At 35.6% G+C, this 18193-nt stretch overlaps 1 protein-coding gene across 1 annotated transcript; it reads left to right on the top strand.

Moving 5' to 3' along the window:
• Positions 1-4070: 4070 nt before the first annotated feature.
• LOC137713487 (vacuolar protein sorting-associated protein 52 A-like) lies at positions 4071-16901 on the top strand. Its single transcript, XM_068452789.1, has 20 exons — positions 4071-4434; positions 4555-4652; positions 4961-5018; positions 5522-5617; positions 6209-6310; positions 7257-7340; positions 7636-7716; positions 7979-8122; positions 10577-10668; positions 11337-11418; positions 12784-12966; positions 13725-13840; positions 13948-14006; positions 14231-14331; positions 14819-14869; positions 15098-15277; positions 15367-15501; positions 15680-15754; positions 16301-16358; positions 16446-16901. Exons 1-20 carry the CDS (start codon positions 4408-4410, stop codon positions 16748-16750), a joined length of 2127 nt encoding a protein of 708 aa, XP_068308890.1. The 5' UTR covers positions 4071-4407; the 3' UTR covers positions 16751-16901.
• The last annotated feature ends 1292 nt before the right edge of the window (positions 16902-18193 follow it).

Here is an 18193-nt window from a genome sequence, read left to right as displayed (position 1 = left end):
GAGAGAGAGAGAGACTAGTTAGGGGACTAGGTGAGTGGGACTTTGTTGGTGACAGCCTGTTTCCAGCTGTGTCGTCCGAGCCTCGTGCTTCGAAAACTGAATAGGCTTGCTTCGCTTTCTTCTCGAGCCTACGTGGCAATGTCGTGGCGGCGTTTACAGTGACTTTGCTTTGTCTCCTGTTTGTTATTTTTTTGCTGTTTATTTTTTTGTTTTATTTTTCCGTTGAGGACAATTCTTTGGGAGATTGGGCGGTAGATTCTCGAGTTTCCTCTTCTACGCATTTTTGACTAAAACAGCATAACCCTTTGCAAAAATATAATTTTAATTTCTTAATATGTTAGTTATCATAATTTGGTCTGAACATGACATCGATAATCGAAGTTAAGACTTCACATACAAGTAATGAATAATACAACTTAAAAATAATTTTTTCTAAATACGACGGTAGATTCAATAAGAAATGATCTCATCAGTACAAAATTTCATCAACAAACAAATAACTAATTGATGTACTAGTTAAATAATAAATTTTGAAATGAGATTTGGAGGATTCTCAAAATAGTTAAACAAAAAGTCAAAGTGAAAAGCATAACGAGCTAACTGATGAGCATCACCATTGGCTTGGCGTCTTACATGGTAAAAGTTACTCCAATGATTGTAGAGAGTAGATACTATGCATCTTTGACAATAGGTCAAACGAAATACAAATTGACAAAAATATTCTTCAATGCTATGACTCAGTCGTACGCGGAGGCGCGTAAATTTGATTCAAACAGTTATAGTCGATAAAGTAACAAATAAAAAACACAAAATAAGTGCTTCTTTTAAAACGCACTCAAGCAACTCGAAACGAGCCTTTGAAATCTTGGCTAATAGTGATAGTGATTTTAGCATTATTTTACTATAATTAAGAGAACACAACTTGTTAACCTTTTTGAAAATTATATCCATGTCATCATTTTAATATTTACACAAGTCTCCGACTCTCCCCTCAACCACAATTTTATTTATGTACATTTTCCTATCAAATTAAAAACCCGATTGTGTTGACAAAAGAAAAGTAAACATGATACTAAACCCACACTTGAATTGTAAAAGGTTGGGTTGCTCTTTTAACCTGATCAACCAGTTGCAAGTTTTAGTTAGGAATTGAAAGAATTTTGAAAAAGTTATAACCCTATGACGTTTTATGGAGTTTCGTTGACTCTATGTGGTCGTTAAAAGTGCTTTTAAAATAATTGAAAGAGTTTTTAGAGAAAATAATTTGGATGACTCTGTATGATTCGGTCTCTCAGTCTTGGTTCGAGGAACCTCCCGACCTTTTGGGCGATCAAGTGTTTTTCCAGGATTTCATTACATTTTTACCAAAAGAATGAATCGAAAAACATTTTCGCTAAAAGTGCTTTTAACCATTTTAAAACACTTCTAAATGAATCCTTTGTGAATTATGTAAAATCATTAAAAATCTTAAATGCTTGATTTCCTAAAGTCTAAAATACTACAAAATTGCTCCAAATCACTTAAAATTCTTTGTATTTTAAAAATATTTTAAAATCAAATTCTAATAGAATACTAATTTACTACTATGAATTTATTTAAAATAATAATTAAAATATTCGTATTTTTAAATACTTTAAAATTAAAACACTAATATTGTGACATCCCACATCGCTCAGGGGAGTGATCTTTAAATGTATATTCACATCTCTATCTAGCACGAGGCCTTTTGCGAGATCACTGACTTCGGGTTCCGTAGGAACTTCGAAGTTAAGCGAGAAGGGGGCTAGAGCAATCTCATGATGGGTGACCCACTGGGAAGTTGCTCGTGAGTTCCCAAAAACAAAACCGTGAAGGTGTGGTCGGAACCCAAAGCGGACAATATCGTGCTACGGTTGTGGAGTGGGCCCGGGAAGTGGTCCCGCCCCCTGCGGGGATGTGACAAATTTGGTATCAGAGCCTAACCCTGGTCGCGTGTGTGCCGACGAGGACGTCAGGCCCCTATGGGGGGGTGGATTGTGACATCCCACATCGCTCAGGGGAGTGATCCTTAAATGTATATTCACATCTCTATCTAGCACGAGGCCTTTTGGGAGATCACTGGCTTCGGGTTCTGTAGGAACTCCGAAGTTAAGCGAGAAGGGAGCTAGAGCAATCCCATGATGGGTGACCCACTGGGAAGTTGCTCGTGAGTTCCCAAAAACAAAACCGTGAGGACGTGGTCGGAGCCCAAAGCAGACAATATCGTGCTACGGTGGTGGAGCGGGCCCGGAAAGTGGTCCCGCCCCGGGGCGGGATGTGACAAATATAGTTATAATTTTTTGTGTGTCAAAAGATAGATTTTGTTAAATTAAATGTCATATTAATTACTGACGAGATTTGAACTCACGTCATCATGCAACTTAACATCTTTCCACAGTAAAGGGTCTATGAATTTATTTAAATGTAATTTAGTCAAAGATTAACAAAAACTACTATTTAGTCATTTATCAATGACATATTTTTGTTATGGACTCAATGATATATTTTTGTTAATTAGGAATAGGTTAATGATAAATGTTACATGGGCTTTAAGGCATTATCATAGTTAGAATTTTACCCTTCCCTCATTTTCTCTCATTTTTTTTTCAAAAAAAATTGTGATTACATGCTGCCCGACCTTTCTCTTCCACCCCACAACTAGCTGCCAACTAGATTTGCGAAATATGCAATCAAGCCGTCATGTGCGCTCCATCTTCCCCCACCAAGACACCACGTCGATCTCTCTTAGCCTTCTCCCACTCTCAACCTAGCAACTTGTTCTTGGTGGGACTGTTCGACAGCGCCACACCACGGCCACCACCTGCAGGAGAAAAAAGACCCGAAAATCAGGCCCAAAAAGCTATGATTTCAATACATACGCCTCATTGCCGCTATCTTTCACTGGCAAGGCCTTCTCGTTGAGCCCAAAACAGGTAAAGTCGTGATGAGCATTTGTGGGGGATGAATTTGGGGTTGAATCTTATGGGTTTTGATGTTTTCTTCTTTTGGGTTTGAAATCTTTTTGCGTTTTGATTAATTTTATGGGTTCTATCTCCTTTTGTTCTATGATATGAAATTTATGTTGTCTTAAAGAAGTAATTTTATGGGTCAAGGGAGACTCCGTGAAATGTGGAAATGATGACGGGAAAAAGAAGATAACCAGGAAATAGACAATGTAATGTAGTGTCTGAATAGAAATGTGAAAACAGAACTAAGAAACGGACACTACATTGCAGTGTTTGAATCAAAATGTAAGAAAGGGAAAAAAAAAAAAAAAAAAAAAACTAGGAAACAGACACTGCACTATAGTTTTTGAATCAAAATGTAAAAGAAGACAAATAAAATAGGAAACGGACATTGCATTGTAGTGTATGAATCCAAATGTAAAAATAAAGAGTCGCGCGAAGAATGAAGCATAGAAGGCGTGTGAGCGATGAAAAATAAGGAATCAAGAAACGGACACTGCAATGCAGATTTTGAATCCGAGTGTAAAAAATAGAATCAGGAAACAGACACTGCTCTGATTCGTATTGACGCATTCCAAAATATGAAAAAAATATGAGAAATGGGGTGTCGATTGGAGTGGGTACCAACTGTAGTGGCATATTTTGTAATTTTTGTTTATTTTAAATGCATTTAAGTGTCACAATACATGATTGACCTATTTATAATTAACATAAATATTGTTGATCTATTATCAATATGATAATTTTGTATTGATTTCATACAAAATCATCCTTTATTTAAAATGTTAATCGAATACAACTCTTTCAAAATATTTAAACTCCTAGCTGTTTACTAATTCGTAATCAGATTGAAAGAAATTAAATTGAAAAAAAATTAGATTGATGAGGAATCATAATCAGATTCTTATTAAATTATTTGTTAAAACTATCTGAAATCAGAATATGAAACCTATTGAACCATATATACAGTGTATTAACTCGTATGAATCGAAAGGAAATTAATAGTATTACCAAAATGCCCCTATGATCAGTAATCTATTTGTTGTTGCTGTTGAAGTTGGATTCACGGAATTCTCTATCTTTTCTCCTCCTCGTCCTCCTTATAAGGTTCAGAGTGTGTCCTCCTCCTCCACGTTCAGACTTTCACTCCGACGCCCATATGCTGCCGCATTATTACGGTTCAGATTCTTCTTCTTCTGCTTCGTCGCCGGAGCTTTGTTCCTTCTTCCTTCTCGCTCTTCATTTGTAGTCTGGTTTCTTTCTAAATCTCGATTTCACGGATCCCTATAGGAATTGAGGTCCTCACCGTCGCCGGAGCTTTGTTTCCGGTCAAACTCCTCTGAAATCAGTGTATACTGAGACGCACCTCTCTTCATCGCCGGGGTCCTCTGGATCTTCCAATCACTTGCACTCAACAATCAACATGGCTTATGTTTCGAGCAACAAAGAGGTAAACCTTACATTGCTCAATTTGATGAAGCAACAGCTTAATTAGTATGATCTGCTTCCTAATTTTGAAAATATTGTGTTAAATTACGATTTGGCGGGCATTGTGCTTGCGTGCTTGCAGGGAGACTCTTATGATGTGAGCAATGGTGATGCTCAGAAAACGGTTTTCGATTTGGGTGCATTCGTTGGGGATTTGACCGTTGAGGAGGATGCAAGCAGGTATTTACTTATTTCGTATATCTACATAGTTGATGTATTGAGTTCACATTGTCAAATTTTGGCTAACAGCTATTGGATACTACACTAGGAATCAGTATTCACCCATGTATGAGTAATGCCATGCACAAACATTAGAGAGGTTTATGCGTGCAAATTAAATTGCTTACTTGAAATGCATGTGGCGCGGCCGCATATTATGCTGAGTATGTTGATGACAGATGGAATAAGTATTCTAGAATTTCAAATTATAGTCTGAGAATGCATCATCTCAGAAATGATTCCATTGTAACTTTTTCCTCACCTTTCAGTGATGATATATCGTTAGAAGGACTGCAGCAAGAATTGGAAGAATGTAAACATGATGATGTGAGTAACATTCAAGTTTCCATGCTCTTTAATGCTCCAATACATGGTTCCAACGTATTTCTTTTAATTGGTATTTTGTTTATTGTGATAAGAGAGAATGGTCTTTTCTCTGTGCTTTGAGGTTTTGAAAATGGTTCTTGTGAAATGTAATTATCCGTTGACTAAGGAGAAGTATATGAACTCATGACAAATGGAATTCCTGGAAGTGATTTTTTCCTGGTCAGAGAACTCATATGATCTTATTTACATTTTGAAAATAAGCTCATAAGGATTCATGTGGTTGGACACCTATCCCATTTTAATACTTGTGTGTAATTTGTGTGAATAGTGAATACAGTAATTTCCTTGTAATTGCGTCGCTCTATTACTTGTGATGAACTACTCAAATGCATCAATATTTCTTCTATCTATCATCTGAATCTGATGTAGAAAGTTGGGAATATATTGTCTTGTGGTTATCACTAAAATGCATTAATCTTTCGACCATATATCATCTAATGTAGGTAGTTGCAAACATATTGTCTAAAGGCACGAAACTTCGGGAGCATACAAAGGGGGTTGAGAACAATATACGACAAGTTGAATTGGACTCCATCCAGGTTCTCGTTGGCTCACATTCTCTTTACTATTTTTTGTGCATTCCCTAGTTGAATTATTTCTAACAGATTTATCGAGTGATTGATATCGTGATAATAGTTCCTCTTTTTCTTTTGTTTCACTTGAGTAGCTGTGCTTGTGTGCATAATATGTGCAAATAAGATAGTGTTAATATTCCTGTTGAAATGTGTACTTCCTTGAGCTTTTTGTGATTACAATATTTACCTTGTAACAAGGTTTATTCACGGTGAACTGTTCTCGTTTTGGTTATCAAACATTTGTTATGTGTTTCAAATCTTTTCTGAGAGGTACTCATTTTTCTTGGAAGAGGCTGTGAAAATTTGTGAAGGGTTAAGATTTTGGTTTCATCCTGTTGTATTTTGGTGCATTTTGAAATAATGTTGTCAAATTTCGCCGTTTTCAGCATAAATGCTTCTTCTATGGTGCATAGTTATTAATTTTTGTGAAAATCATTTATGCATGGCTCCCATGTAGTTTCCTGCATTAAATTTATATATATAGTGGATATAGTGGATAAGGTTCTGGGAATAATTAATTTGATCGTTCGGATCTTCCTTTATGCAATACTGCAGGACTATATTAAAGAAAGTGATAATCTGGTATCTCTTCATGATCAAATTCGTGATTGTGACAGCATCTTGTCACAGATGGAAACTCTTCTGAGTGGATTTCAGGTAGATTGGTCCTTTCACTCACAGAATGACTGTATCTTCTTTTTCTTATATTGATAGAAAGACTTCTGGCTTCTCACTTATGTTTGCGGAAAATATATTTAACGATGACTCTTTAACATAAACATATATACCCAAATAAAAACCCTCGTCAATATCTCTAGGAGGATTACTTTACAGAAAAAAATATTCCTTCTTTTGACCAGCGTGTAAAGTTTTGCTTCAATCAAATACTTTGTATATGTATAGTACCATTATTTGAGTCATGTCAGTTATATTTGCTGCAGTGATTTAATAGGAATGCATTAAAAAATCCACTTTTGATTTCCATTTTAGTTATATTCTAAAATTCTAATTAGTGTATTCTTCTTGATTGTGGAGGTGTTTAAAAGAATGTACAGTGTTTGAGTTTGAAGGTGTTATGTTAGATATATGGACTTTTATATTTTTTTTCTTCCAGTTTTTCATTAATAAAGTATGTGTTTCTTTTAAACGGTTTCTAAATTTTTATTTTATCCCACAACTATGCTCGAAAACAATACTATCATTTCAGCTGTGATACAACTCAAAAGCACATAAATTTCCAATATTACATGCATTTTAAATGATATCCATTTCCTTTTTCCAGTTCCTTTTCCTTGGGTTTATTAATTTCATATTCGGTTTCCTCAAGTCTTGTTGCTTAACCTTCAATTTCTTGCATTGAGATTTTATTTTATTTCCAATATTTTTTTAAAAAAAATTTAAAGCAAGAGCTTCTATTAAAAACATAAGCATAAGACTGGAGAACAAGGAGTGATCTGAAAAATAAGCACAACATGCAATCAGCCACTGTATCCTTAAATAAATACAACAAACCATAGAATTTTAAGGGGATTGTTTGTCAATTATCCTCACCCATAACATATATTATATAAATGTCATTAACACTTCAAGAATTCTTTTCCAGTCAGAGATTGGTTCAATAAGTTCAGACATCAAAATTCTCCAGGAGAAGTCTATGGACATGGGTTTGAAGCTGAAGAATCGCAAGGTACCATTTGTTTGTATAAAAAGCTCTATGTCTTTGCTTCTCTTGAGTACAATTAACAAATAACCTTTTGAGTATTGATGAGGCATGCTCCTCCGTAGCTTGCTGGTTTGTGTTATAAAGTTGTTGGAATAATATCTGTACAAATTTCTTACTAGATTAGCAGATAATATGGTATGGAATGCCTGTAAATCATCATTATTGATTAAGGTGAATTGATGGTAGACATAGTTGGTCTGCTTCTTATCCATATGCTTCTTGTTTCTATATGAATGACCGGTTTATGTTCATTTAACAGGTGGCAGAATCAAAATTGGCAAAGTTTGTTGAAGATATTATAGTCCCTCCAAGAATGGTAGACATAATTGTTGAAGGCGAGGTATATCTTATTCTTTTAATTGTTAAATTTATCCTTGTAAATGCAATATCATCATTTTTCACGTTTTTTCTGTTCGTATATGATAAAAAAGTGCCATTATAATCTTGACAAGAATGTTTTCTCACAATCTCAGCTGTATCATTTCTTAAGTGAAACTTAATGGAGAGTAACATGTTCTTTAGTTGGCATATTGAATTTGTATTATGTTGTGTTGTCTTTCTTTCATTGCTGTTAACATGCTCAATGTGTCGTTGTTATCCAGGTGAATGATGAATATATGAGAACTTTAGAGATTCTAAGTAAGAAGCTCAAGTTTGTAGAAGTAGATCTTATGGTTAAAACTTCAAAAGCCCTAAAAGATGTTCAGCCCGAGCTTGAAAAACTCCGACAGAAAGCAGTTTCCAAGGTTGGTACTAGAGTTGCTAGATAAACTGTCTGATATTGATCACCTAATTGCTTGTGTAATTGTATGTTCTTATCATACATGCCTGATCTATGTCAGTAGAACTGTAAACGCCTCTTAGGAGTAAAATCTAGTGGTCTTGTGACAAAAATTGGTCATCCTAGCCAGTTAAACATGTGCGCATGTGAGTATGTCCATTGCTATATGGGAAGCAATGTAATTGAGGTATTTGTCTACTAACTAGTAACTAATTTATTGGGAGGGATTTTGCAGTCTCTAGTCTAGACTACCAGGTTATGCTTTCAATGTTTTGTTTGTAGTTATGATATGGTTACAACCTCATGCACACTACTAATCCATGGTCGGTAAAAGCTGAAATTTGAACAACAACAACAACAACAAAGCCTTTTCCCACTAAGTGGGGTCGGCTATATGAATCCTAGAACGCCATTGCGCTCGGTTCTGTGTCACGTCTTCCATTAGATCTCTTAAGTCTTTTCTTAGAGTCTCTTCCAAAGTCTTCCTCTACCCCTTCGGCCCTAAACCTTTGTCCCGTGATCGCATCTTCTAACCGGAGCGTCAATAGGCCTTCATTTTAGATGTCCAAACCATCATAACCGATTTTCTCTCATCTTTCCTTCAATTCCAGCTACTCCTAGTTTACCTTGGATATCCTCATTCCTAATCTTATCCTTTCTTGTGTGCCCACACATCCAACGAAGCATTCTCATCTCCGCTACACCCATTTTATGTACGTATTGATGCTTCACCGTCCAACATTCCGTGCCATAAAGCATTGCCAGCCTTTTGCTGTCCTATAAAATTTTCCCTTGAGCTTCAGTGGCATGCAACGGTCACACAACATGCCGGATGCACTCTTCCACTTCATCCATCCAACTTGTATTCTATGGTTGAGGTCTCCATCCAATTCTCCGTTCTTTTGCAAGATAGATCCTAGGTAGCGAAAATGGTCGCTCTTTGGTACTTCCTAGTCTCCAATCCTCACCCCTAACTCATTTGGGCCTTCGTTTGCACTGAATTTGCACTCCATATACTCTATCTTTGATCGACTTAGGCGAAGACCTTTAGATTCCAACACTTCTCTCCAAAGGTTAAGCTTCGCATTTACTCCTTCCTGAGTTTCATCTATTAACACTATATCGTCTGCGAAAAGCATACATCAAGGAGTATCATCTTAAATATGTCCCGTTAACTCATCCATTACCAATGCAAATGCAAAAAGGTAAGGACTTAAAGATGAGTTTTGATGTAACCTTACAGTTATGGGGAAGCTTTTCGTTTGTCCTTCATGAATTCTTACGGCAGTCCTTGCTCCATCATACATATCCTTTATAGCTTGAATATATGCTACTTGTACTCTTTTCTTCTCTAAAATCCTCCAAAGAATGTCTCTTGGGACCCTATCATACACTTTTTCCAAATCTATAAAGACCATGTGCAAGTCCTTTTTCATATCTCTATATCTTTCCATCGATCTTCGTAAGAGATGGATTGCCTCCATGGTAAAGCGCCCTGGCATGAACCCGAATTGGTTGTTCGAGACCCTTGTCTCTTGCCTCAGTTTATGCTCAATTACTCTCTCCCAGAGCTTCATTGTATGACTCATTAACTTAATACCCCTATAGTTCATGCAATTTTGTACGTCGCCCTTATTCTTGTAGATAGGCACCAGAGTGCTCTTTCGTCACTCATTTGACATCTTCTTCGTTTTTGGGCCCACTGTTTTTCTATGCTTCATCTTTTTCAAAGCTACAACCACTTCTTACATTCTAATTCGGCGGTAAAAGGAGTGGTTTCTACACTCTTCTGAGTTACTCAACTACCTCAAAGAAGTACTCCTTTCATGTCCTTCATTGAAAAGATTATGAAAATAACCTCTCCATCTGTCTTTGACCGCGTTCTCTATAGCAAGAACCTTTAACTGACATATTTTATATAGACAATTTTTTAGTTGAATTCTTGTTCGTAGTTGTTATGGATTAGTATTTGAGTTCTATTGTGTTCCCCTAATTATGTACGGAAGAATGAATTCTTTTTTATTTCATTGTTCAGTACATTATTTTGAGCTAACTCTTGGTTCTCTTATATCAGTTTGTAAAAAACTTGGTCACATCTTAGGTTTCGAACTAATTCAGGTCTTATATGAGTATTTGAAAATATTGATCACTTTCTTAGGTCTTCAAGCTCTTTTGTATTTATTTTCTTGGAAATGTTAATTTCGCATGATTTAAACCAGTCAAGGCATGATTTAGACTTGGCACAAAACCGAGTGTAGTGGCATTCTAGGATTCATACAGCCGACCCCACTTAGTGGATAAGGCTTTGTTGTTGTTGTTGTTGTCAAGTTATGCTGCTGTTTAATTTCAATGATCCATCTCTTCCACAAAAGATTCATAATGTATGAGTTTTCATCTGTCTATATCTATCTTTCCACAGGTGTTTGACTTCATTGTTCAGAAGCTTTATGCATTGAGAAAACCTAAAACAAATATCCAGATCCTTCAGCAGAATATTCTTTTGAAGTACAAGTGAGTAGTTTCTTACAGTATTCTCAATTCTATTTAGTTGGTTTCCATTGATATCACATATTAATGGATCGAATTCAAGTTGAATTCAGATCATTGAACCAACCCATTGACAGCCCCAGTTGCTGATATTCAGGGTGGCAGCAACTATTAAGGATAATGGTCTATTTACATGGGATATTAGAGGATTTGGGTAAAAGTTATGTTGCTTATTATTTTGATGCCGGGAAACTATCTGATTCACTTATGAGTTTGATCGTACGAGATAAATCCGGCTGTGAAACTATTTGATTGTCTCATGAGTTTAAGATTAGGAGAAACTGGATTATACAGTCTGTCATTTTTATGTGTGTCCCACTCCTACTCTCCTTTTTCTGGATTATGTGTTGGTAGTGCTAAATGATTGTAAAAAGTAGTCTTCCTTGAGCTGTTCAGAACAAGTTCTCCATGGTGATATTGTTTCTGTATAAATATAGCATTCAGTCATGTACCAGTAATGGGTGAGTGTGACACGGCCAAACATAGGTATCTGTTAAATGTGCATGCTGTTTTGGGTTTATTTCAGGTGCGAGTGCTGGTATCTGTTAGGCGTGTATGGATATTGTTATCAGAATGATTTTATTTTTTTTTGTTTGATTTATTATTTGACTGATTCCAGTGTGACAATGTAGGTATGTTGTTTCCTTCCTGAAGGAACATGGCAAGGATGTATATATTGAGGTTCGCGGAGCATACATTGACACAATGAACAAGGTCAATACTTTTAAAAATGATGACCTGTCTTTGAATTATGATATTGAAGAACTAGAATACTGCTAGATGAATTACCATACATAAACAGGGAGTGTCACAACCTCATTGTCCATTTAACTTAAAATTCTTTCTGTTTTCTTCTATTATCAATTCTGGATTAGGTGATTTTGATTGTACATTTTGTTGATCCATAATACTTCCATCAAAGCCGAAGCTAAGCTTCATAAATGTTTAACTGCAGATAGTATCCTACTTCATAAAAAATGCTTCACAAATTTATTTCTTTTTTTTCTGTTTTGTCTTTTTGGGTACCGGTTACACAGGTTATAACTGTTTACTAGCAGATTACAAGCTTTATAAATGTTTACTTCCAGGTTGTATCCAACTTCATCAAAAAGTCTTTAGAAAGTCTTGTTTTTTAAGTGGAACCCAAGTAAGTTTAAGGACCTTTCTCATTGCTTCATCTGACATCCAAATTACGCATTGTCTTCCTGTCATTTTGAGGACAGAAATTCCCAAAAAAAAAAAAAAAAAAAAAACTACTTACATGAGATGTGAAACTCATGGTGGTCAGAGTTTTGATACACTTAGCTGCCCTATGCAACTGTACTATGATATCCAATGCAAGGGGAAGTTAGGGGAGAATGAAGCGAATGATCTTTTAGGTAGAAGGAGGGAGTTAAGGGACTGACTTTTTAGTTATGTATTTTACAGGTTTTAATATAAATAGAGACACAAGGAGTCGTTGAAGAAATTTAGAGCAGAAGAATGAGGATGATAGAAAAGAATGGAGTCAAAAACTAGTCAACCATGGCTAAATGCTCAAAAGCAAACCTATATGCAGAGAAAACACATATTTACTGAGGAATTAATGTTTGAACCTCCTAACAAGAGGGGCATAAGAGAAAACACAAATTTATTTATTCACATGTTAATTGATTGATTAAATTTGGTGCTATATTCTCTATTTTATAAAATTTGGTTTCAACATAGAAATAGTGTACAAATACTTTGTTTTATTCTATTGCTGCATGTTTATACATTACCTTGTTTTAAACTGTTTACATTTTGTCCCACCAGTACTCTATACACAATTGGCCTTTTTCTTTAATATTCTAAGGTTCATAACTTCATATAAAAGGGCCTTTCTGCATGGTTGAAATGACCCTGATATTTGAAGTTCATTCCTTGGTACCTCATTTTAACAGTTAATGTAGCTTTATTAAAGGAGTTGGATTTTATGCTATAAATACTATTGTAAAGGGTAATTGATAATGGCACATCTTTTCCCATTAATAAAAAATGGCGCAAAAAGAAAATGGATAATGTATGTAGTATATTGAAGTTCAGTTATATGTTTTGCAGGTTCTCAGTGCACATTTCCGCGCTTACATTCAAGCACTTGAGAAATTACAGTTAGATATAGCAACATCTAGTGATTTAATTGGTGTTGAGACTAGAAACACTAGTCTCTTTTTAAGAGGAAGGGAACCACTGAAGAACCGGTCTGCTGTCTTTGCCCTTGGGGAGAGGAGAAAAATTTTAAAGGTTTTGTTACCGCAACTAACTCGTTAATCCAATTTTATACAAGCCCATGGGAAAATGATATTAACTTTATTATCTTTGGTAAAGGGTTGTTTCCTTTTTTTCGTAAAAATAGTTGCGAAAAACTATCGACAAACTAATGCAACCTGTGTAACTTATTTATGGCATAGCGATTATTATGCTGAATGTTGCCATTTTTGTCCCACTATTTTAGCAATGTGACATTACATGTTAGAACAGCCTGCTATATATGTTGAAGAATATAAAAATTGCAAGATAGGCTGGAGCAACAGAGGAGCTCTTCTGTTATGTTGATCATTGTATCATGATTCATGCCTTTATGAATGAAGAATGATCAACATTTTAAATCTGTTGTCATAATCAAATTGAGGAGATCTTTAACTTCTTTGGGCCTGTTGGTACTATTGATACTGAATGTCTTTGAGATGGGAATTGTTGGGAGCTTAGAATGAGTATATCTTTAATAGCTTTTGAATGGTTGGAATTGGCTGTCTAAAAACAGGCAACACTGTAAATGTAGTGTATTGTGACAAATGACATCTTTAATTGTGAGTATTTTAATTTTGATAAGGATTGTTATACTTTGTCTTATACTCCATTTTTATATGTTCAATTGGTATAAATGTGATAGATGATGATTTTGTAATGGGCAGTTATTGTTAGTTTTCTTATAATGGCATTTTCTTTATATATCTTGCACGTAAAAAAACATGTCATGTTTGAATTTTGCTATCTACCAGGAAATTGAGGAACCTGCATTGATTCCACATATAGCTGAAGCCAGCAACATCAAGTATCCATACGAGGTCCTTTTCAGGAGCTTGCACAAGCTACTTATGGATACTGCTACTTCCGAGTACGCTAGAGTTTGCCTCTGCTCCTCATTAATGGTTTCTAAAATGCTAATGGAAAATTGATCAAATAGTGATATTTGTTTTCACAATTTTCCCCTCCTATATGCAGGTATCATTTCTGCGATGATTTCTTTGGTGAAGAATCCATATTTTATGAAATTTTTGCAGGTAAATCTGACGGCTATTCTTAATTCATCTTTTTATGGTTAAATATTTGGCAAAATGCATACTGATTATAAGTACAAAGAGCATAAACTTCTCCCAAATTTTAAAGCATTACTGGTGACTGTGTTTAGATTCAGATGATCACTTTGGATCTTTTGAAGATCTCACTGTGCTTCTTTTTGAAAATTTGGTTCATTTTGATGACTTCTAATGTTTTTTAATGCCAGGCCCATTTTCTGTAATTGACGAGCACTTCAATTCAATACTTCCAAATTGTTACGATGCTATTGGGGTAATGCTTATGATTCGCATAATACACCAGCACCAGGTAGTGTTCCAGTTCCTATGATCATATTTTTTGTAAAGGAGTTTAATCATGTCCAGAGTTGTTATTTAATCTGGTTGTCTGTATGTTGGTCTAGGTTTTCTCATTAATTTGTCGTGTTTCTTTTGTTTTTTGAGGTGTTTCATGGACTACTTGTCCATGCTTCTTGTATTCCTTGTGCTTCTAACTTTCTTATATAAATAAACCAAATAGTTTTAAATATCAGTTAACTTTTTTGGGCCTCCATATTGTCTGCATTTTTTTTCTAGGTTTGGTCCTGATGTGAGTGTTCTTACTTTGTAGTTTGTACCACAAACTCATGACATGGTCATATTGTGCATACTATGTGGCATAGCCACATGTCACTTGGCTATAGATGTTGAACAGAAAGTGTTGGACAATTCTCATTCTAATGAGACCCTCAACCTGTGTTCTGTGGTGCGTTTGCTAGAAGATATTCTATTTCTGATTCTTTTTCCTTCCTTTGCAGCTCATTATGTCTAGGCGGCGTATTCCATGCTTGGACTCATACCTTGATAAGGTTTGTGTCCTTAATTTGTCTGCGTTCTAATCTTGTCATCTGCATTCTGCATGCATTTTCGTGTATTCTTAGATGGTTGACGATAGGTAAATGTAAAGAGAGAGTTACAAATTGCTAGTATTGACTTATGTTTCTTCAAGTGGATCATATTGAAAGCACAGCTTGTATTGGGCTTTTATATCATAAATGCATGTAATGACTTTGCCGTCTGATTTGAAACATTAACAGGTCAATATTGCCCTATGGCCTCGCTTTAAGATGGTGTTTGACCTGCATCTAAACAGTCTGCAGAATGCAAATGTGAAGACATTGTGGGAAGATGATGTTCATCCTCACTATGTCATGAGGCGTTATGCTGAATTTACAGCTTCACTTATCCACCTCAATGTGGAATATGGAGATGGGCAGGTTAGATATAGAAAATGAACTTAAAAACTTAATGCTCAGTAAGATTCTTGATCACTTCATGGGCTTAATTATCCTTTCATGATTCGCAGCTTGAATTAAATTTGGAGCGACTGAGAATGGCTATTGACGACTTGCTTATCAAGCTTGCTAAATCATTTCCAAAACCAAAACTACAAACCGTGTTTCTGATAAACAATTATGATATGACGATTGCTCTGTTGAAGGTAAACTCAATTTCTAGTTTCTTTTGTCTTTTCAAAATTGAAAAGGAACATCAAGGAATCTATATCAACATGAAGGTGAAATTTAAGCGTCTGGCAAAATTTCTTGAACATGCTCAGTTGTATCAGTTGCATGCTTTGGCTGCTGCTGTTTTTACAATTTTTGTCATTTGAATACTAGGAAGCTGATCCAGAAGGTGGTAAAATTCAAATGCACTTTGAGGAACTTCTGAAAAGCAACACGGCATTATTTGTGGTAAGTGCCTGGTCGTGCTATCTATCTTGCAGATAATGTTTTGGTGCAAATTGAAGGTTGCATTATATGAGTTTGGGTATCAGCTAAACATTTTATCTTTCTAATTCATATTTGATATGGAACTTCGGTATTGCTTGCGTATTCTTTAGAAGCTTTTAACAAGAACATAAATGGAAGCATATCAAGTAAAAGTATGAAGTTGATAAAAGTTGATTTTACTTATAAAAGTAATGGTCCGTTTTTCATGGATAGGAAGGGATAACGATTTGCATCAGTGGAAACAGTTATTTCCTTTAATTCACCCAGGAAGCTTCAAGGGGAAAGTTAATTGGTTATAGATTATATGTTTTTAAATTAAGAAGAAATTAGGTTTTATAGCCATTAGCCAATCAAATGCTTTCTCTTACTTACCAGTATCTTGTAATCAAAATGATGAGAATGGGAGAAATAACGCAAACGTATAGCCTCTTTTGTTCTTTCTTCCCTTTACAGTATATGGTTTTGCTTTGCTTCTTTTGTTTTAAGCTTTCACCTCTCTCCTTGCAGGAAGAACTACTACTAGAGCATTTTGGCGATTTAATCAAGTTTGTTAAAACCCGAGCTTGTAAGTATTTTGATGAATAATGCTTTGGCGTCTTATACCCTTCTAGTCTCTTTATATTAATGTACTTATTTGCAATTTCCTTATCAGCGGAGGATCCAAGCGCTAGTTCTGAGAAGCCTATAACTGTTGCGGAGGTTGAGCCCCTCGTGAAGGACTTTGCAAGTAGATGGAAAGCTGCAATCGAACTGATGCACAAAGACGTCATAACTTCTTTCAGCAACTTCTTGTGTGGTATGGAGATCTTGAGGGCGGCATTGACTCAGCTCTTGCTCTATTACACTAGGCTCTCGGATTGCATAAAGAGGGTTGTTGGTGGGTCTGCTCTCAACAAGGATCTAGTGTCCATACCGTCAATCATGTACGAAATTAGAAAATACTCGAGGACTTTCTAGGTTGTTTCGGTTCATATGGGTTTCCTGCGTTTGGACTTTTGAGCATAATGTAAAACTTGCAGTCATCAAAAGTTGCCGAAGAAAGACAGTTACGGTGTACTTTTCGCCAATAAGCTTCTTCGTGATTGCTTTTGAATCTTTGGTTTGACACTGAGACGCTGCTTTCCGCTAGTAATTTCTGTTGTGAGCTTCTTCGTGATTGCTTTTGAATCTTTGGTTTGTCACCAAGACGCCATTGTTGTAGATTAGTACGTCGTGATGGTAATTTACTTACTGTTATTATTGAGCTGAAGAGGGGAGCCATAATTAGGAGAGATTCTCTCATGCAACCAAGATTTAATACTAGTCATATCGTCGTACAATAAATGTTTGCTATGTTCGGTGACATGAGAAAATCTCTCCGTAATTAGAGGGGTGTTCAGACTGTTCATGTTCAACAATGACTTTGTTAGTCGCCACCAGCCAAAGGTCATGTTGAGCTAATTTCAAGGGTTTGACACGAATTTCTTCTTAGTGCATCTTGCACGTCAAAATTTAGTCTTCGTTTGGTATTTAGGATTGAATTGATTGGATATTCTGCTAAATTAAAGGTATGTTGAAGGGAGATGGTAGGATCTGGTCAAAGCAAAAGAAGAAATTGCTCAAAGCCTTCCTTTGAAATTTTGTTTCCACTGTTTCCAGAGACGTTTGGACACGCCAACACATGATTTGGCTCGAGTATTTCTTTCAGTCTTAATGCCAAGAGAAGATTTGTGAGGAAAGATGATTGCATGCGTGCTACTGTTAGAGGCTGTCAATAGACAATGTATGTGTAGAGATTTTGTAAATTTTTGCGAAATCTCTAAATCAAACAATTAAGATGATGGTTCGATTAAGTTATTTTTTATGTCTTAATGACCGAGGACTTTTGGGTTTTCAATGTGTCGTGCTTGCCTCAAAGAATGCAAAGACTATGAGCCAACTAAAAGGAATACACATGAATGTAAGAATGAAGGCCGTGATAATGCTAAATCAGATCAGTGAACTGGGTTAAGTGGAGAACATTTTACCTGGGAGAGGAAAACTTAGTTGAAATGTCCATCAACTAGAACTATACAATAGTCATGAATTTTGAGGTCTTGGCTCCAATTTTTGAGACGAAGGTTTGACAATTTTATGTTTATTCGGATTTTTGTACAATTCCTCTTTGTTTGCACCATTATCCATACACCCCCTTCATTTAATTAAATTTGGATTTCAATTTTGAAAACGTAGTTATGGGAATGAGATTCATTATGTCATGTTCTTTTGTCTAACAGTTACCAATTACTCGATTTAAAAAAATATTAAAAAAAATTAGACGAATTTTAAAACGATATAAAATTTTAAGAAAGACAGCATGGACCTTGACGAGTGTATTTTTGCTCATCACCATTTAGTATGGTGTATACTTACTATTGTATT

This window comes from Pyrus communis, chromosome 1 (genome assembly GCF_963583255.1).
Source record: "Pyrus communis chromosome 1, drPyrComm1.1, whole genome shotgun sequence".
Classification (NCBI taxonomy): domain Eukaryota; kingdom Viridiplantae; phylum Streptophyta; class Magnoliopsida; order Rosales; family Rosaceae; genus Pyrus; species Pyrus communis.
Note: the sequence above shows the minus strand (reverse complement) of the source record. Positions and strands in the feature narration are given on the sequence as shown.